Source organism: Fusarium flagelliforme (genome assembly GCF_020744385.1).
Source record: "Fusarium flagelliforme strain FIESC 12 MPI-CAGE-AA-0113 chromosome Unknown B0J16scaffold_8, whole genome shotgun sequence".
NCBI classification, from domain to species: domain Eukaryota; kingdom Fungi; phylum Ascomycota; class Sordariomycetes; order Hypocreales; family Nectriaceae; genus Fusarium; species Fusarium flagelliforme.
In genome coordinates, this window is record NW_025763510.1 from 143,637 (window position 1) to 161,228 (window position 17,592).

The following is a 17,592-nucleotide window of genomic DNA, read 5'->3' on the forward strand; positions in this document are numbered from 1 at the left end:
AAACAAAAACATAATCCAACGGTGATTAGTTGTTTCCTAAAGTGTTCCTCTCGTTACAAGTCATCTCTACATCGCTGGCAAAAGCAAATTCCACGCCCAGAGTGCAGTGGAGAAACTGAAACAAATTGGCCAGTACTTTAGACACACTGCACCTCCGCGTTTCGGGAACGTTATCCGCCCTGCGCTTCAGTGGACCATTACTGCACGCGTTGCGCTGTTAGCAACCAACAGACACAAAGTCACCGCCTCGCTGGTATCCCCAATTATGGAAACAGGATAATGTCGCCCTGTGCGTTCCTAGCGAGTCTAAATCGTTATGATTCTCTTGCTTTAATGCTTAATTGAAGCGGACGCTGGGTAGGAACAGCACCTGTTTGGGGTCTGCTAGTAACACATCTGGTGATGGGATAGCCAGCTATGCGTACTTGATCAAACAACACTTTTGAGAACAGCACCAAGTATTTAATCATTGACTTTAAAGAGATGATGGAGTTTTAAAAAGGTTACGTTAGAGCTAAATGCAATATCTTAACGAAACGCTAAAAGCAGAGTTAGAGAGGCTAGTTTGCGCATTCAACATGAAGATGCATCTTATATGACTCGCTATTCTATCAAGAACCACATACTGCAGAGAAAACTACTAGTTAAATAAAGAATGCTCTTAGTGACATTATCCCTTTATGCACAATTGTCTCCATTCCTAAATAATTACTTGGTGATTATTAAGCTAGGCTAAGTACCCTAGACCTTTTTGTAGTTCTGTAAGTATGTATGTCATTGGATTGGACTGTTCTCTTCCCCCGCTTTCCCCCCACAATTAGCCCTTATCAGCGTCTTCGTTATGTCAGACCGAACCGCCAATCTACGTTGAGTTTAGTCGTTTTTCCTAAGTATAATAATTAGACTGTCGCCCCCCAATTGATTTAATTTTCCAGCCCAGCAGTAAGATAACACTACTGCACGCAGGTCAGGGAATGGAAGACACGCGACCAACGAAACGCGCAAAGCAGGCTTGCGAACCATGTCGGTCAGTTCTCACGTCCACAACTTGTATGTGATGTTCTTCACGGTTCTAACGGTTAATAGGCGCAAGAAGTCAAAGTGTCCAGGGGAGAGGCCTACATGCTCATACTGCCAACGGTTGGGCCAGCTGTGCGTCTATGAGTCGGGGTCAGAATTCCAAGGACATCGAGGCCGACAGGATACTTCCCTGGTTTGTCTTCTTTTTTCCTTTCCCCTTCTTCTTTCTCGATACCGGGGCAAATCAGTGTCAACTAACAGTTTGGCCTATGAGGAACTCCGAATGGAAAGTCTTGAAGAAAAACTGGACTTTTTTATGGAACGTTTAGAGTATGCCGCTAAGTTCCTGCGGCAAGGATTCATTCGAGATGTTGACCGGTGATTCTGCAGTCCTGTCATTCAAGATTCTCGTCAACGCTCGGATTCACATCCGACCACAAGACATACCCCAAACTCCATGATCGGCCTTCCCGATATGGCTGAGACTATCAACTGCATGCAGCCTGAGCCGGGTTTAAGGCGAGAGACCGATCCTTGGTACGATATTCCGCGATGGTGATTGCTAACAGAGAGTGATAGTACATCAGTACTTCCAGAGTCACGAACCGGGGAATTAACATCTCTGTATATGACCTGGCTTCATCGACAGCCTCTGGTTATGTTCGACACCGAGAAGTTTGCAGAGTCATTGCCCGGCCGTGATCCCGAGTTAATACTCGCCCTACAAGCACTGTGCCTTCGGTTTCCCCCGCAATCCTTGAACATGGAATCCCGTCAACGCTTGATTGCCATGGCCCGCACATCGCGTCAACTGGTTATGGACAAGGTCTTCAGAAGCCAAGTGGACCTGTCTGTTTTACAGACTTTATGTCTTCTCAGCCTTTTCGAGTACACAGGTGGGAGCATAGTAAATTAGTCAATAGTCTAACGTGGACTAACTGTCGCTTTAGAAGGAAATGTTGCCCAAGCTGGTTTACACCTTAATATGGCAATCCAGTTCGTGCGTGGTATTCCCAAAGGGAACGTTCTTGGTGATGCCGTCGAGTTTAATGACTGTCTTCGGAGCATCTTTGTGCTGTATCATTTGCAAGGCAGTGTCTCCCCTAGCGTGTGGCCCCTGAACACGTCGCACGGAGGCAATGATCCAACAGACTCATGGCCTGGTTCTGGTTGGCTGACTCCACCAGATAATGTCATTCCATGTGCTATGGACGCAGGTATACTGAAGTACACTACGCCTCTTGCGCAAGTCTGGAGGGAAGCAAGAATATACGCATCGTGTCGTGTACTTTCAGATGTGCTACCTCCCTGGAATCCCCGATCAGACTATTCCCAAATTACATATCGCCACCTTGAGGTCGATTGCAGCGTACCGATGAAATACCGGTTTTCTGCCAGTCGGATTGAGGAACAAACGTCAGATTCTCTTCAGCAGAACCGACATCACTGGGGCCCATACTTATTCGCACAATTCATTTACGCGTCTATCCCTGTTATTTTGAACCACCCGTTTCTCTTATCGATGCGACTACGACATTTCCGAAGCACAATGCCGCACTCTTTCATCAACAGCTCTTTCGATGCAATCACACGCCACATCGGATGGATCATGTACCATCTTGAACTGATTAATAGAATGGCTTACCAGATATCAGATCCAACATTAGCACATGTTATTGTTATCGTTGCGACCATACATCTTCAGCATAGCTTTGTAGAGGATCATAGCCTTCGCGAAAAGGCCCAGTCAGGGTTTAGAAAATGCCTCGAGTTTCTGCAACGTATGGGCACCATATGGCCGATGGCTGGAGTAATGGTGAGTCAATTGGGGCCTACTATGGATCAAGTTCGAGGCTAACCATGTTGCAGCATGACAATCTACAGAAGTTACAGCAAAGTATCCAAGTGGTGTCCGTTCCCTCTCAAGACCCGGAATTGTCTGGAACAGCCGAACAAAAGTTCACGATTGACACTAGGCTACTTTGGGACCTATTGTGTTATGAGAAAGCGGGTCGGCCAGACGCACACGCTGATCAGTCCATGTTTAGCGGGTTACTATCCACAGACCAAGATAATGGAAGCGGGACCGATTATGATTTGGTTGGATCTGCTGGCATCATCGGACACAAGACTGTTCCTAAAGATACACCTATCTACGCCCCAGGTGAAGGTCAGTTGATCTCGATTTGAAGCAAGACCCGCCGCTGACACAATCTGGATAGAAACACTACAGCAAAATATTCGGTATGGACTTGGGTCTTTTGATGGACAACAAAACATTTTCCCACAGGCACAAGATTTCGGGAGAGCCATTGATGAGTGGTTAAGCCTGGATTGGGGAAACACATTGTTTTAAACGAGTACGTTGAATTATCTCCAGTAAAAGAATGGCTATTCATGAGATATCGCGAGTCATTTGTGTTTACAGTGATCACTTTCATGTTGAAAGGTGGGCGGCAATGATAAAAGCTAATACCATATTTCCATATCTGCATTCACCATTCGAGACCGTCATGTCCAGAACACTCCAACTTATTGCAGAAATCGATATCTTCCCGGTTTTCACCTGAACTCATACTCTTCGGGACAGCAGGCCAGATTTGCTGCCCCTCGGCCTCTTCTTGCTGATGATGTTCCATAACTAGGTTACGTGTGAGTTCCTGGAAGAACAAAGGGCCCTAGGCAAAGGTCAGTGTGTTTAGATTATACCATTGGAAATCACATAAGTACCTTCTCTACACGAGGGTGGAGTTCGCCATTAACAAAGATACCTGCGTTTAGATTCTTCTGCGCCGCATTGCATAGATCTTTATCTTCTTTGAGAATTTGCTTAAAGCAGTCGCTGATGTTATTAAAATCATGATCCGAAGCATTCTTATGTCGATAGACCTCATATTCCATCTTTGTTTGGTTGGCCGAGATGGGGATACAGCGCATGATATAGAAGAAGTCCGGTCTTTATAGTTCCGTGGTGTCAGCGACCAGTTCTGGAGGAAATGATAGGTTTTACTTACGAGATGGTGATCGACGCGTTGGGATAATAAAATGTGCTATAAATGCCCATTCCTTTCTCATCGGGTTTGTCAACATTGAAATGTTGAATATGACCCCCTTCAGTCTCGACCCAGTACTTGGACAGGTCGGTGAGTGCGTTGAGTGCTGGGTGTCCAGTGGGACAGTGATAGCACTATAAATTATGGTTAGACAAAGATAGAAATGCAAGTACAAACAATATGACGTCGTCAAGAAATACCTACTTCATTATAATTATCTGCAAGTGTTTTCCAATTGTAGTCGCCTGTCATCTCCCACTGATGATCAAAATGATAGCTCTCCATATCGAAGCCTTGAAGTCGTGGTTGAGTATCGACCGAAGAAAAGTCATCAAACCAAGCGACACTTGGTGTAGGGTTGGAATCCAAGTTGATCCATATGAATCCAAGTTTGTCCACATGTACATGGATCTCAAACAAATTGTTGGCCGACTTGTCAAACGTGGATACCTCTTGGTATTTTGGAGCCTTGGCTAATTTGCCATCGAGTCCATACGACCACCCTTGTAATTGTCAGAAGGCTTTGGGTGTGATTGAAATAGGAGTTTCCTACCGTGGTATTTGCATGACAGGATTGACAGTTTCCCTGAGTCCTGTTCCACTAGCGGATATGCCCTGTGGCGACAGACATTATGGTGGGCCCGAATCTCTCCTTGACGATCTTTGATCAGGAAGAAAGTGAAGCCAGCCTCTGTGATACGTACAAAGTCACCCGATTGGACGAATCTGGCCTTGTGGGAGACAGCAATCCACTTCTTGGAAAAGATGGCTCGTCTTTCAAGATCGTACATGGCCGAAGACCGATACCAAGAAGCAGGCAAGGCTCGGGTCGTCTTGGGGCTTTTGTCCTCATCCTTGGCCGCACCAAGATTGAACCAGCGATTCATTATAACTTGAGGTAATGGTATGGTAATTTAGATAGCAAGAAAGCGTTCAGCACAAAGGATCAGTTTGCCGGGATATTGCAAGGTTTGTAAAGTAGTAGGGTACTAAGCAAACTCTTTCGTGTCCTTATAGGCCTGCCAAGCAACCACTCATCTATTCCTCCAGTCCATTCTGACCTCAGTGGTGTTGTCCAATGTCATCTGCTTCATTAATCTTGGCTCGTTATCTCCTCATCTGTTCCAGACCCGCCTTTTTAGTCTGAGCCAATGGCAGAAGCCAAGGTCAAGGTTAGTGATCATGGGCTGTAAGCTAACGGTCCGTCTCCGTACCCACACACCCACACACCCACACACCCACACACCCACACACATGCAGGCTATCGTGGAACGCCAAAAGATTGGCAACCCGGACCGCCCCCGGGTTGCCTCTCTTAGAGTCGATCAAATATGCTTCTTGTAGTCGAGTCTCATGACAGCTATACTGGTGGAAGGAATTACAAGTATCTCATTATCGTTGCTATAATTCCACAATCTTCAGAACGGCAGTTTCCTTGAGACAATTGGACTTTCTCACAGTCTTATATATTCTCGTGCCTAAATTACAGCAATCATGGTTTCTACATATGCGCAGAAAAAAGACCGTCTTCGATGCACCATCATTGGAGCTGGGTAAGATATTCTCTCAGATCCCACGTTATCCTGACTAGTAACTGATGCTTGTCATTATCAGCGTTTCTGGCATTCTTATGGGTAAACCCTTCCCCTTCCTGACTATAAACCTCGTATCGGTCTGACTGAAGACAGCCTACAAGCTGAAAAAGCTTCTCAACGATCATGTCGACTTTCAGATTTTTGAGAAGTCACCAGACATCGGTGGCACTTGGTTTGAGAATAGATACCCTGGATGTGCATGTGATGTCCCCAGCCATTGCTATCAATACTCATTCGCTCCAAACCCGTCGTGGTCAAAATTGTAAGTAGAGGTCATCGCTAAATGTTATTCAGACTACTGACCTGTCGCAGCTACGCTTCCTCTCAAGAGATCCATGCTTATCTCAAACGTGTTGTTAAACACTTTGACTTGGAGCAATACATAACCTTCAATACTAAGGTTGAATCAGCCCGTTGGTCTGAAGAAGCGGGGAATTGGACCGTAGATCTGGATGACGGCAGATCTTCTACCTCTGAAGTCCTCGTTAACGCCGGTGGAATTCTCAATAATCCCCAACTACCGAACGTGGAGGATCTGTCGTCTTTCTCTGGCCCATTGCTTCACACAGCTTCCTGGGATTCTTCAATTGACCTCAGAGGAAAACGGATTGGAGTCATTGGTGCAGGAGCCAGCGCCATACAACTGGTGCCTTCGATACAACCTTTAGCCAAAGAGATTTCCGTGTTCATCAGGACTCCTTCATGGATCGCGCCGCCAGTAGCACTACCCGACTCCAACGCGACAAACTACACTTATAGTTATGAAGAGAAGAATCGATTTCAAGGCCACAAAGATACGTATCTTGCCACTAGGAAGGGTCTTGAGGATCAGTTCAATGGAATGTTCCAAATGTTCCTGAAATCTAGCCCTGAGCAAAGGAATATACGCAACCTGTTTGAGTCGAGAATGAAACAACTGATTCCTGACAAAAGTCTTCAAGAAAAGCTTATCCCTCAATTCGAGGCTGGTTGTCGACGAATCAACCCTGGGGAGGGGTTTCTTACTGCTTTACAAAAGCCCAATGTTGAGCCTGTCTTTGATCCCATTCAAAGGGTCACCCCTCATGGAATTGTAGCGGGCGGCAAAGAGTATCCGGCAGACGTACTTGTGGCAGCGACAGGATTCAACACCACTTTCAAACCACGTTTCCCAATTCTTGGTCGCAACGGTGTAAACCTACAAGACCTATGGCAAGATGACCCAGCCTCATACCTTGGAACCGGCGTTTCGGGGTTTCCCAACTACCTTATCTTCCTAGGGCCAAATACACCCATTTCTAACGGAAGTCTGATGGGTAAGTGAGAACAGTACGTATACAACATAGAGTTAACTGTCTAACCCCGTGAAGGCTCTGTAGAAGCAACTGCAGATTACTTCATTCGTCTTCTTCACAAGATGATCCGGCAACGCGTTAAGTCTTTCGACGTCCGTAGCGATGCTCAGACGGATTTCAATATCCATACCCAAACAGTTATGCAAGACATGGTATGGACCGGAACGTGTCGGAGCTGGTGTAAGTTTAAATATCATGGGGCGTTATCAAACATACTCAGCTGACATGTATCTCAAGACAAACAGGGAACGAACGGAAAGGTGACTGGCATTTGGGCAGGAAGCTCCCTTCACTACATCCAGGTACTTTCTGAAGACCGGTGGGAGGACTATGAGTGGGAGCACAAGTCGGAAAGGTACAGCTACTGGGGCCACGGAACCTCCTGGATTGAAGAGCCCGAGCTAGATCCACTAGGGGCCGGGAGGCAAGATATGATCGAGTCTATGACTACCATTCCAAAGAAAGACTCTGACTTGAGCTTCTATCTATGGAATAGTGATCCTCTGCCTGATTGGGGTTTGGATAAGATCACAAGAGATGAAGTAGAGGAACCTTTAGCAGAGAACTTACTGAAGGGCGTTGGCAACGGCCATCTGAATGGCTTTGGAGCGGCTCCTACTAGTATAGATGCACTTGGCACATGCATATCTGTGCCTCTCTAGGGCAGTTTAGAATGATTAGAGATTTCCCCCAGATTCTGTCCCCATTCTGGGCTGGTACGATTGGAGAAGCAGTTGCAAATATGCACATACAAACAAACAGAATAACAACTGTATTTACCGGATGATAGCTAAATGAATAATATACTTGCGCTTTAAGGGATTGACTTCCTTACACACTTAAGATTGTTAAACTCCAGTTTAGATTATTGAGCAATAGGGTTCTAAAAAGAAGAAGGGTTTAAATAGTATTACAGTAGTTATCATCTATCACCGTAGGTTTTAAGGCGTGCAAAGGTAATACAGAACTGCATTAATTAAATATCAGTCTACGGATCATGACGATATAACAATATTCTAGAGTTTTGCCATAGATCGCTTGTGCCAGAGGTGTGTTACAGGCCCATCATTCCCGTACACTGGGTCGTCTTCAGGCAAATCAACCTTCTGAATCACGGAAAGAAAGTCTTCCGATGGCCGATTTCCTGTTTCGTTTCGCCATTTTGGGCATCCCTACGAATCGTCAACAGCTAGAAACTTTGCTATCATGGTGAGCACTAACCTTTGGATAAACTCCGATGTACTTGTAATCAAGCGAACTTTGGGTAGAAGAATGGGCGGTTCCAGCAGGCAAAATAATAACATCTCCTGCTTTAACCTTAACTTCCATGCCTTCGCCAGTCCGAATCTTGCCCAACAGTAGGGTTGAAGTTCCTTTGAAGATTCCTGATAAAGATTAGAAGATTAAAGACAGGTGTAGATGGACTTGGTCTTACCATAACACTCATGGCTATTTGGGTGGAAGTGTCGGATGCCAATATGTCCCCATGAACCCTAAACAAGGGCATCAATCAGTAAGTGAGGTTATGTGGCATCTAAAGTCTAACTAACTCTTTTCTCCCATCTGTGTGTGGTCAGGAATTGTGTCGCCGTCTCCTCCGTCCTAGGAAGGGGGAGCACATTTCGATAAACAAGGATCGGAAGTCGGCTGTTGGGTGCATCCGCCGTCGGCGGCAACAAGTAACATTCAACACTTGAACCCATGATAATCAGCTTAGCGACTTTTGTTATCGAACACCAAGCTCGAATAAATACCAATACCAACCTTGGCCTTATCATTGTGCCGACCTAGTCTCATTACCCCGCGCGCCTAGCGTTGTGGCTTTCGACCATTATCATGACACGGTCCGCTTCCGTGTCTGGCAAGCCATGCTGTGGTTATCTCGGAAATTTTCCTATTTCTCCGCTTGGTGCACGTGTCCGGTTTTGAGTTTATCTCCAGCTCTTGAACTGGGCAAGTTCAAGCGGACCGGAATCCGGGGAACCTGGTAACAGGAGAGGAGCGATTGTGTCCTTTCCGAGATAGGGAACGTCAAAGCCCTCAAGATAATGCAGTATTGATTGCTAATGTAGATATAGATAAAGGAGCATACCTGCGTCTTCGTAGTCGTGAATGACAATCATCTGTTTCAATTTCAGATGTTATCTCCCTTTTAAACTTTGTTTAACATCATGCCAACTCAATCAGCGGCCGCAGACGCAGCATCTGTCTCTGATGAGAAGATGGAAAGTAAGACGTTCGGTGTACCTCTGAAGCACTCTTCAAGCCATAGAAACGGAGAAGTTACAACCTTTGATGATGCGGATGGTGCTACCTTGCACAATCATGAAGTCATCAACAAGGCGATTCAAGCTATTGGATTCGGCAAATTCCAATGGCAGTTGACTTTTTCTTGCGGCTTCGGGTTTCTGGTCGACCAGGCAAGTTTTATCATTTGCCCATTCTCTATGTATCGAACTGACAGCTGTGCATAGATGATCCTGGTCTCCATCAGCCTCGTTACCCCACAAGCTGCCATGGAATTCGGCCCTCGATACGCGACTCTTTTATCCGCATCCCTATATGCCGGCATGTTGTTCGGCGCTGTTGTTCTTGGTGGACTCGCAGACAATATCGGTCGCAGACTCGTCTGGCAGCTTTCCATCTTTGGTTGTTCTATCGTGACCACCGTTGCTGCTTGTTCACCCAATTGGGCCGCTCTCAACATCTTTATCGTCTTGATTGGTGTATTCGCTGGTGGAAATCGTAAGCAAACGCCGCAGCAGCCATTTGTCGTGATGATCACTAACTCCAGACTTTCTAGTTGCCATCGATTTGACTATTCTTGCGGAGGCTATTCCCCAACAATGGTCATTCATTCTCTCTAGTCTCGCCGGTATCTGGGGACTGGGTAACGCCATCACAGGACTCATCGGTAATGCTTCCCTAGCTTATCACTATCGATTGCCTGTCTGCATATGCTTACCTTTGTGATCTAGCTTGGCCACTGCTTGTCAACCTCGGATGTCCCAGCGGCTCTACGCCAGACAACTGCAGGAAGGCTGATAACATGGGTTGGCGATACTTGTATATCACTCTTGGTGGGTTATGTCTGGTGATGTCCCTTATCCGGGCTTTTGTCCTCCGATCTACCGAGTCACCAAGATGGCTTATCTCTTGTGGGCGCATGAAGGAGGCTGCTGAGGTCATCAACAATATCAGCAAGATGAACAAGTCCGATTATCATGTCACGGAGAACCAGTTCATTCTGATCGGCCAGCCAGAGACCAACACCGAAGTTCGTTCGTGGCACGCCAATCTCCACCGAGCCAAAGAACTCTTTCATGGTCCCAAGCAACTACGTCTCATGGTTGGACTAATTATGATTTGGGTCTTGATTGGAATTGCGTATGTCTTCCACGTTCCTTCCCTGCATGATATGTAACTTACGAGCTTATAGATACCCACTCTATACTATTTTCCTGCCGTATTACCTAGCGGCCAACGGAGCCGACTTTGGCGAACAGAGCAACTATACAACCTATCGTGACTGGACTGTCTCCTCGGTTGTTGGAATCTTCGGTCCATCTCTGAGCACTATCCTGGTATCATTGAAGTGGTTTAGGTCCAGAAGGTCGATGCTCTTGACAGGAGTCATTTGTGCTGCCTTCTCAGGTGCTTTCACATCTGTCAGAACTGCCGCAGAGAACCTCGCATTCTCAAGCATGATCAATTTCTCCCTCAATGCCCTCTACGCCATTGTGTACTCTTACACACCTCAGGTTCTCGAAGTTCAGAATCGTGGTCTCGGTACTGGTATTCTTATGGCACTTGGTCGAATGGCATCTCTTAGTGCGCCTTTTATCGCCACGTTTGCTGATGTTACTACTTCAGCGCCAATTTGGGTTGCTTGTGCTTGCTTCTTAGCAATTGGATTGATTGCTATGTTTCTACCAGTAGATACCATGCCATATGTATCTGAGAGAGTTAAAGTTAAAGTCACTGGGGAATAGCAGTTATTTATAAATCTGACAGTACTATATTGCTAGCTTTTTAAATCTTATTGATCTGAGCCTCACCTCAAGGCTTAGAACAGACCGGTCTAGTTGTGTAAATAGCGGAATAATCTTGGTACTTAAAGCCATCTTAAACCAGGCATTAGACGATTTGGTTTCTTTACTCTGGGTTCATATTCTGAGTTCCCTCTCGCTTCTCGCCTCTCTCAATGAGGCTGACATTATGTTAAAGGAAGCTGTAAAGAAAGAACTATCACAAAGCCTAGACTAGTCCTACCTTTTTGTCTAGTTGCTGACGTTTCATTTATGATATTTTCACTGAAACAAATTGGCCAGTGCTGGACCCTGACGCCCTTCGACTTAATGGTACGGAGTAGACTAACAACTTCAGTAATAGGTAGAAATCTAAATTAGGTATCCATTAGTGGAGCCCTTATTCAATGTGTTGGTTCTGGCACCTTAGTGCTTGAGGTAGGTATGTACATTCTCCGCCCCGTGCTTCAGTGGACCTACCAACCAACAAACTCAAATTTGCCTCCCCATAAACCGACGCTTCTATTTCTTGCAACGTTGCATTCTTCCTGAACAGCACCTTATCGCAACCTTTGCACACAGCGCCCACGGGGCTCAGTCATAAGGAAGACGAGTCTGCCTGCCCAAGGGATGAACAAATTCACTTACTTCAGGTGATCTGACCCGCTCTTAGGCTGTTTGTTTTGAGTATCCTAATCTTTAGATTCGATTCCTCCTCAGCCGTCATGAGCGACCTATATACATATTCACACCTTTGTTGCGACTGTACACTTTGTGGCATTAAGCTGGATAAAGTCGATCCTTACGACCTTGACGATGAAATATACGCTGAAGTAAGAGGAACACGACAATGATCCTTCATTAACTCACCCGAGTGCACATGTCTAACATTATGCAGTCACCGCCTCGCTGGTATCCCGAATTATGGAAACAGGATAATGTCGCCCTGTCAAGTTTGTGCTACTTCAAGCGCCCAAATCCTTTCGGTGCCATATCAGATGATACCATTGGCTGCGATCCGGTTTATGAGGACACCGACGAAAAAGGATCGTTCAGGCGCGTCGCATTGAGACTGGACTGCCCGCCTTCCGATATGATCCAACCTCAGCGCCCAAACTGGTATTGCAATTCTCGCAACCGCGATCTTTACTTTATTGCACTACATGCTCCTTGCTTGCGCATCGCTAAGCGCGCCATGCAGCTATCCCACACTTCTCACGTTCGCACACTGGGAGATCTATGGTTGACACTTGAACGACGCACTGAAAATGTCATTAAACTTCAAGATGGAGTGATACCTATCCCCGTTCCATTCATTCCCGCAATTCCGGAAGACCCTTCGGAATCTCGTTCGATGACAGGGCCTGTGAAGCTTGGTTTAAGTCGGTACTTTGTTGATCCAAAGCGAGTCCTCGGTGCAGTGGATGACGATGACTGGGAAGAAGACGCTCATGGCCCACCTCTTACAGACCGCTGGGTGAGTGGACATCTCGTTATAGACTGTCGCAAATCTGATCGATTTTTTAGTGGAACGCGGACCCGGAATATATTCCCAATCTAACGCAAAGTCTACTTTCAAACCTCAACGAGTATGAACCAACACCAAACCCCTTGCCCAGTTTCAAAGATCATCTCGAGGCACTACGTGGAGAGATCAAGGATCGCATACTGCAATTTCTACCATATGACATTCCTCTGGAATGCACATACCTGTTAGATCAGTCCCACTGGTGCGCTCTATTTTTGCAAATTCCGTTCCTATGGGACCTCAACCTGACCATGGTTCACGCGAAGCTCAGTGGCGATACGATGGGTGGCCAGGGGGTTGCTAAGCATAAGCAGTACGACTGGGAAAGGCTTATGCGACAAGTACTCACGCCGATGGATATAATCGATCCAGATGTGATGCCACCATCACCTGGATCCTATGCTCGAGTTGGGCTGGTGGTTCCGCCAGGTTTGCAGAATCGACGGCGCATCTGGCAAATAGTTGAAGAAATGCAGGTGAATGACATTCGCAGGAAGATCTAGGCCTTCAATGGGCTCACAATACCAAATAGAATTTGAATAGAGTTTCTCCGCTTAATCTTGCAGGACGACTGTCTATAGGGATAAAAATGAAGGAATGAGCTCATACCAAGTCAGGAGCCGGACCAAGTTTCAACTCGTCAGCTTGACCAGCGTACGTTGTATGATTTCGCAATCAACGGCATAAGAGACTCGGCACTTGACATTGGATTCTTTGCAGTTTGCGCTAACAATAGGAGTCCTAGACAATGCCTTGTTCTATACCAGCGCTAAAAGCCGTGTAGCCGAAAGAGTGGAGTCCAGCTTTGTATTGAGCAGCACTGACCTACCAGCTAAGGGATCCCTCGTGTCATAAAGGCTTGTTTACACCACCTCAAATTATTATTAATGGGTCTAAGTAGTAGTGAAGGATCCGGGACTAGAATGCCTCGTGTAAAGCTTCCAATGGCAACTGAAAGAGTGGAGGTTTAGGTTTACATTGAGCAGCACTAACCCTCCAGCTAAAGAATCCTTTAGCTCTTAAAATATTTAACGCTTGTCTGTACCTACCTAAAGCAGTAAGAATAAGTCTAAGCAGACATGAAGGATTCAGGATCATCTCAACGTTATTTACTAGATGTTATACAGTATTGCAGACTGAATCTACTGTTTTCTAAGCAGTATCGTTTTCTGCACGCTTGTACTATATAACAAGTGTTGTATCACCTCGTCCTGGAAGCTTTTATCTAACATCCAACTCAGTTCTCTATACTCTCCTACTTGCCTTGTGAACCATCTTCGCAATGCCCTCTCTTTTCCTCGTTTTAGCTGTAGCAGCCTCGGCTGCCAGTGCCAGCGTTGACGTTGTTTGGCAATATGCGAAAGCATCTCAAACTTCACTCAGCGTCTATGATGGCACTTCCCTGCTTGCGCAGAGCTGCTCCAGTTTTCTCTCAGATGAGTCTACCAGTATTGACTTCTCTGATGTCGACGAGAATGGCTTTGGCAATTTCACTGTCGGCCATAACCGTTACCTTGTCCACTCGAAGGCCAAGTATTCGGGTGGGCCAATTTGCACCAAGAGGTTTAACCACGAGGCAACTGTGGTTGAATGCTCTGGTATCGATTGGAAGCCCTCTCCCAAAGTCAAAATCGATCAGAACTGCCATTCCAAGGAACACGAGACTGCCCTTCGTTTCCTCAACTCCAAGAAACCAAAGCCTCTTGCCAAGCGAGAGCCAAGCCCGATCAATGATCCTCCGTCCTGCTCAGTTCTGACAATGACTTCACTTGTCGGTGATGGTAAGATAGTAACACTTCACTTTAGGAATGTTTGAGCTTATAAGAGAAATAGGTGATCCTCATCAGAACTACTTCCACAAACAACTTTCTGTAAGGCAGCTCTAGCTACATTACGAACCGAACTAGATAAATGTTAACTTGGATAAAAAGGAAGTTGTCAATTGCGGCTCAGCACCTTCATGCAGTGTGGGAAATACTCAATCGGTCTCTTATACCATCGGGTGGACTGCAAATTTGACCCCTGTGAGCTGGATCAGTGGCGGATTCTCTGTTTCCGAGAGCTGGTCGACTGGCAATACCTATTCATGTACCGGCAGCACTGGTGAAGACGTTTGCGTCTGGTATAACACTGCTCATACAGCTTGTAAGTATCCTTTCTCCTTGCTCAAAGACCGTCGTTGACTGGTTTTCAGACACGGTTCAGAACATGCAGCGAGACTCTTGTAAGGTAGGAGGCGGCTGGGATGCTGATGGCGACCCGTTCGTTATGTTTTCGCCCAACGCAAATAACCGTGGGGGCGGTTACTACTGCGTTATAGGCACATGCAGAGCTCAGGGTGATAACTATTGGGATTACAGTGGTCGGGCTGGTGGCCCTTAGATGGCCACTTGAACTTCTATGCTAATACGGTTAAGGTCACCATAGGCTACTTAAGGTAGTACTGGTGCTGTCATCGGGTGGCGCTGGTTGGAAGTCTTATCGAGATAGAGGTCCTTTAAAGTGTACAATAAAACCTCCATTTCTCAGGTCTATCAACTGGAAGCTGTTGCGTACAACACACATTACCTGGTGTCTTGCTCTAAGTTGCTTTTGTTCTCCGTTACTGCATTATTCTTTCACTGAAGTCTTGATAGGTCCATTGCGCTCGTGTCATGAGCAGGAGAGTTTATTGCCGGCGTAACCCCAACTGGAGCTGCCTATTTAAGCATAACCCCCCTTCCCCACACCCCGCGAACCTCGGCTCATTTCGCTCGGCTGTTAACTAAGTCCGGGGTACATCTTTCTGCTTTTCATTTTCTAAATCATTTCTCTTCCACATACTCACATTAACACATCGTTTAGAGGTTCATACAAATTATTCATCATGTCAGGTCCCGGTGTTGGTTTCGAGTACCCACCTCTCAAAGTCAAATGGCTGCAGCGCGATGTCATACTTTTCGCCAACACCATCGGCGCTACCGCTGATGAGCTTCACTTCCTCTACGTACGTCACCAACTTGTCCAGAAACTTAGCTTGAACTGACAAATGACAGGAGTTCCACCCCGATTTTGCCGTATTCCCTACCTACCCTGTCATCCTTCGTAAGTCCTACTACTCACCCGCGGTCCAATCATTAACCCACCAAAGCCTTCAAGAAGGACTCTCAGGAAGTAGTCGACTACTACAAGGCCAGCAAAGCCGTTCAGATTCCTGATGTCCCCGAACTCGACTACACGCGTGTTGTCGATGGCCAGCGCAAGATCGAATTCCTGAAGCCCCTCCCAACTACATCTGACGGTCGCAAATTTGAAGCCCGCCAGAAGGTCATCGGCGTTTACGACAAGGGCCGCCCGGGCACAGTGCTCGAGACCCAGACTGACCTTGTCGACACTGAGTCCGGCGAGGTGTACGCCCGCGTCATCGGCAGCGGCTTCTTTATTGGCCAGGGCAATTGGGGTGGTCCCAAGGGTCCTGCTACGCAAAACTACCCTCCGCCAAAAGATACGGCCCCTGATGCCACGGTGGAGGTCCAAACCACCGCCGAGACGGCGATGCTATACAGGTTGAATGGTGACTACAACCCGCTGCATGCTGATCCTGAGCCAGGGAAGAAGATGGGCTTCGGGGGGACAATTATACATGGGCTGTATTCGTGGAACTCAACAGCTCATTCACTGTTGAAGAAGCTTGGTGGTGGGGATCCTGCCAACATTAAGGAGTACCAGGCGAGGTTTGCCAGTCCTGTGAGGCCAGGCGATAAGCTAATCACGCACGCGTGGGTCACCGGGAAGGAGCAGGGTGGGTGGTCCGAGGTAAGGTTTATAACGCAGATCGAAGGTGGCAAGGTTGTTTTGAGTAATGGATTGGCTTTAATGAAGGTTACTAGTCAGGGCAAGAGTAAGCTGTAAACTGCTTATTGTTAGTCTTTAATGCAGAAAGACGATGCTGTTCCGCCCTGGACAGGTCAGGCATTCGACGAATAGTATTCAAACTAATTCGCTGGCAAAGTTGTTGAATCATGGGAGAAATCATGTAACAGCAAGATGATAATTGTAAGGTGTAAATTTCCGTTATATACAAAAAAGGCTACTATTAGCACGAATTGAAATCACCATCTGGAAGTTACCGACCACAAAGCTGGCCGGCAACTTCCCCATCCTCCCCTATTCGTTGTTCTTGTTTCATGATATATCATATCCACATCGCTTCTCATTTCTCAGAGTCATCCCCAACCTCGACTGTGCCGTCCTAGCTCGGACAGATCATGGTGCAGTCCACGGATGTCGGAGCATACGTTTAATCGACACGCTCAAGAGGGAAGTCCTTGGGGCCGTCATAGGCCTGGACATCGCCGGTGGGGGTATCACCCTTGACGGTCTTGATCTCCTTGTTAGGGATGAGGTGAGAGCCCTTGGTGAAGCTGTTGGGGGAGACCTGAACAGATACGGTGAGAGTCAGGCCCTCGTCGCTACGGACGACGTCAAAGGTTCGTGAAGAGGGAAGACAGGTGCCAGCCTTAACCTCGCCAAGCTCGCCGGGGCCAGCGCCAGGGACCTTGGCGGTGCAGTCGTAGCCCTCAGTGTCCATGGTTCCAGGCTGGATGACATTGAAAGAGTAGCTGTGAGCTTGGTCAGTGGCATGTTCACAGAAGTCGACGGTATGGGTACATACCTGCACATGGCGCTGTGGGGGGTGCAGCTGGCGGTGAAGTCGCGGACGTTAAAGACGGCATCGGCGGTAGCACCAGTAGTGGCGGCAGCGGCCAGAACGACAGCGGAGAACTTCATCTTGATGGTTGAAAGTTTGTTGGTAGAGACTTGAGTTTGGTTGGGTAATTCGAGAAGTAATGCAGGAGTGATTGATGAGAGAGTTTATGTTTCGAAGGAATAGTCATGGCTCTTTTATATACGTCAATGATCATGTGGATCCGGTACTTCAATGGGCCTGCGGGTCCGGCAAATATAATGATCTTCACAAAAACCTCGTATTATCGCGGGCGGTGAAGCGGGCCGGTCAATGCAACGGCTCTTTGACCCATTGATATTTCTAGA

At 46.9% G+C, this 17,592-nt stretch overlaps 9 protein-coding genes across 9 annotated transcripts; 6 read left to right on the forward strand and 3 right to left on the reverse strand.

Annotated features, from left to right (window-relative positions):
* Positions 1–974: 974 nt before the first annotated feature.
* Positions 975–3,376, forward strand: B0J16DRAFT_358448 (uncharacterized protein; the record flags this gene model as incomplete). Its single annotated transcript, XM_046129589.1, has 8 exons — positions 975–1,027; positions 1,087–1,213; positions 1,295–1,350; positions 1,411–1,532; positions 1,590–1,916; positions 1,971–2,836; positions 2,890–3,190; positions 3,243–3,376. 8 exons carry the CDS (start codon positions 975–977, stop codon positions 3,374–3,376), a joined length of 1,986 nt encoding a protein of 661 aa, XP_045977503.1.
* On the reverse strand, positions 3,243–5,023 carry B0J16DRAFT_405465 (uncharacterized protein). The gene is made up of 5 exons (XM_046132889.1): positions 4,627–5,023; positions 4,278–4,576; positions 4,035–4,207; positions 3,751–3,976; positions 3,243–3,698 (listed from the first exon to the last, which is right to left on the reverse strand). The coding sequence occupies exons 1-5, from the start codon at positions 4,958–4,960 to the stop codon at positions 3,516–3,518; spliced, it is 1,215 nt and encodes a 404-aa protein (XP_045977504.1). The 5' UTR covers positions 4,961–5,023; the 3' UTR covers positions 3,243–3,515.
* Positions 5,024–5,567: 544 nt separating this feature from the next.
* On the forward strand, positions 5,568–7,664 carry B0J16DRAFT_358450 (uncharacterized protein; the record flags this gene model as incomplete). Its single annotated transcript, XM_046129590.1, has 6 exons — positions 5,568–5,626; positions 5,688–5,707; positions 5,762–5,930; positions 5,981–6,963; positions 7,018–7,182; positions 7,240–7,664. 6 exons carry the CDS (start codon positions 5,568–5,570, stop codon positions 7,662–7,664), a joined length of 1,821 nt encoding a protein of 606 aa, XP_045977505.1.
* Positions 7,665–7,987: 323 nt separating this feature from the next.
* Positions 7,988–8,705, reverse strand: B0J16DRAFT_418523 (uncharacterized protein; the record flags this gene model as incomplete). Its single annotated transcript, XM_046133769.1, has 4 exons — positions 7,988–8,174; positions 8,224–8,387; positions 8,438–8,495; positions 8,553–8,705. 4 exons carry the CDS (start codon positions 8,703–8,705, stop codon positions 8,019–8,021), a joined length of 531 nt encoding a protein of 176 aa, XP_045977506.1. The 3' UTR covers positions 7,988–8,018.
* A 468-nt stretch (positions 8,706–9,173) lies between these two features.
* On the forward strand, positions 9,174–10,994 carry B0J16DRAFT_375868 (putative sugar transporter; the record flags this gene model as incomplete). The annotated part of the gene is made up of 5 exons (XM_046130734.1): positions 9,174–9,413; positions 9,477–9,747; positions 9,806–9,916; positions 9,981–10,389; positions 10,442–10,994. 5 exons carry the CDS (start codon positions 9,174–9,176, stop codon positions 10,992–10,994), a joined length of 1,584 nt encoding a protein of 527 aa, XP_045977507.1.
* Positions 10,995–11,755: 761 nt separating this feature from the next.
* Positions 11,756–13,241, forward strand: B0J16DRAFT_405476 (uncharacterized protein; the record flags this gene model as incomplete). The annotated part of the gene is made up of 3 exons (XM_046132890.1): positions 11,756–11,863; positions 11,929–12,507; positions 12,558–13,241. The coding sequence occupies 3 exons, from the start codon at positions 11,756–11,758 to the stop codon at positions 13,059–13,061; spliced, it is 1,191 nt and encodes a 396-aa protein (XP_045977508.1). The 3' UTR covers positions 13,062–13,241.
* Positions 13,242–13,722: 481 nt separating this feature from the next.
* Positions 13,723–15,111, forward strand: B0J16DRAFT_375870 (uncharacterized protein). Its single transcript, XM_046130735.1, has 4 exons — positions 13,723–14,339; positions 14,392–14,429; positions 14,490–14,703; positions 14,753–15,111. Exons 1-4 carry the CDS (start codon positions 13,841–13,843, stop codon positions 14,938–14,940), a joined length of 939 nt encoding a protein of 312 aa, XP_045977509.1. The 5' UTR covers positions 13,723–13,840; the 3' UTR covers positions 14,941–15,111.
* Positions 15,112–15,365: 254 nt separating this feature from the next.
* On the forward strand, positions 15,366–16,589 carry B0J16DRAFT_349727 (HotDog domain-containing protein). Its single transcript, XM_046128945.1, has 3 exons — positions 15,366–15,544; positions 15,594–15,642; positions 15,689–16,589. Exons 1-3 carry the CDS (start codon positions 15,425–15,427, stop codon positions 16,447–16,449), a joined length of 930 nt encoding a protein of 309 aa, XP_045977510.1. The 5' UTR covers positions 15,366–15,424; the 3' UTR covers positions 16,450–16,589.
* On the reverse strand, positions 16,587–17,401 carry B0J16DRAFT_418527 (uncharacterized protein). The gene is made up of 2 exons (XM_046133770.1): positions 17,213–17,401; positions 16,587–17,159 (listed from the first exon to the last, which is right to left on the reverse strand). The coding sequence occupies exons 1-2, from the start codon at positions 17,326–17,328 to the stop codon at positions 16,838–16,840; spliced, it is 438 nt and encodes a 145-aa protein (XP_045977511.1). The 5' UTR covers positions 17,329–17,401; the 3' UTR covers positions 16,587–16,837.
* Positions 17,402–17,592: the final 191 nt, after the last annotated feature.

Excerpts from the sequence above, each read along its gene's own strand:
- B0J16DRAFT_418527 (XM_046133770.1), bottom strand. The coding sequence starts at position 17,328 with ATGAAGTTCTCCGCTGTCGTTCTGGCCGCTGCCGCCACTACTGGTGCT. Across the intron at positions 17,160-17,212 it reads CCCCACAGCGCCATGTGCAG|CTACTCTTTCAATGTCATCC; the intron begins GTATGTACCCAT and ends CCAAGCTCACAG.
- B0J16DRAFT_375870 (XM_046130735.1), top strand. The coding sequence starts at position 13,841 with ATGCCCTCTCTTTTCCTCGTTTTAGCTGTAGCAGCCTCGGCTGCCAGT. Across the intron at positions 14,340-14,391 it reads GACTTCACTTGTCGGTGATG|GTGATCCTCATCAGAACTAC; the intron begins GTAAGATAGTAA and ends TAAGAGAAATAG. Across the intron at positions 14,704-14,752 it reads TAACACTGCTCATACAGCTT|ACACGGTTCAGAACATGCAG; the intron begins GTAAGTATCCTT and ends ACTGGTTTTCAG.
- B0J16DRAFT_349727 (XM_046128945.1), top strand. The coding sequence starts at position 15,425 with ATGTCAGGTCCCGGTGTTGGTTTCGAGTACCCACCTCTCAAAGTCAAA. Across the intron at positions 15,545-15,593 it reads ATGAGCTTCACTTCCTCTAC|GAGTTCCACCCCGATTTTGC; the intron begins GTACGTCACCAA and ends GACAAATGACAG. Across the intron at positions 15,643-15,688 it reads TACCTACCCTGTCATCCTTC|CCTTCAAGAAGGACTCTCAG; the intron begins GTAAGTCCTACT and ends AACCCACCAAAG.
- B0J16DRAFT_405465 (XM_046132889.1), bottom strand. The coding sequence starts at position 4,960 with ATGAATCGCTGGTTCAATCTTGGTGCGGCCAAGGATGAGGACAAAAGC. Across the intron at positions 4,577-4,626 it reads CCTGTCATGCAAATACCACG|GGTGGTCGTATGGACTCGAT; the intron begins GTAGGAAACTCC and ends GACAATTACAAG. Across the intron at positions 3,977-4,034 it reads AACGCGTCGATCACCATCTC|ACCGGACTTCTTCTATATCA; the intron begins GTAAGTAAAACC and ends GGAACTATAAAG.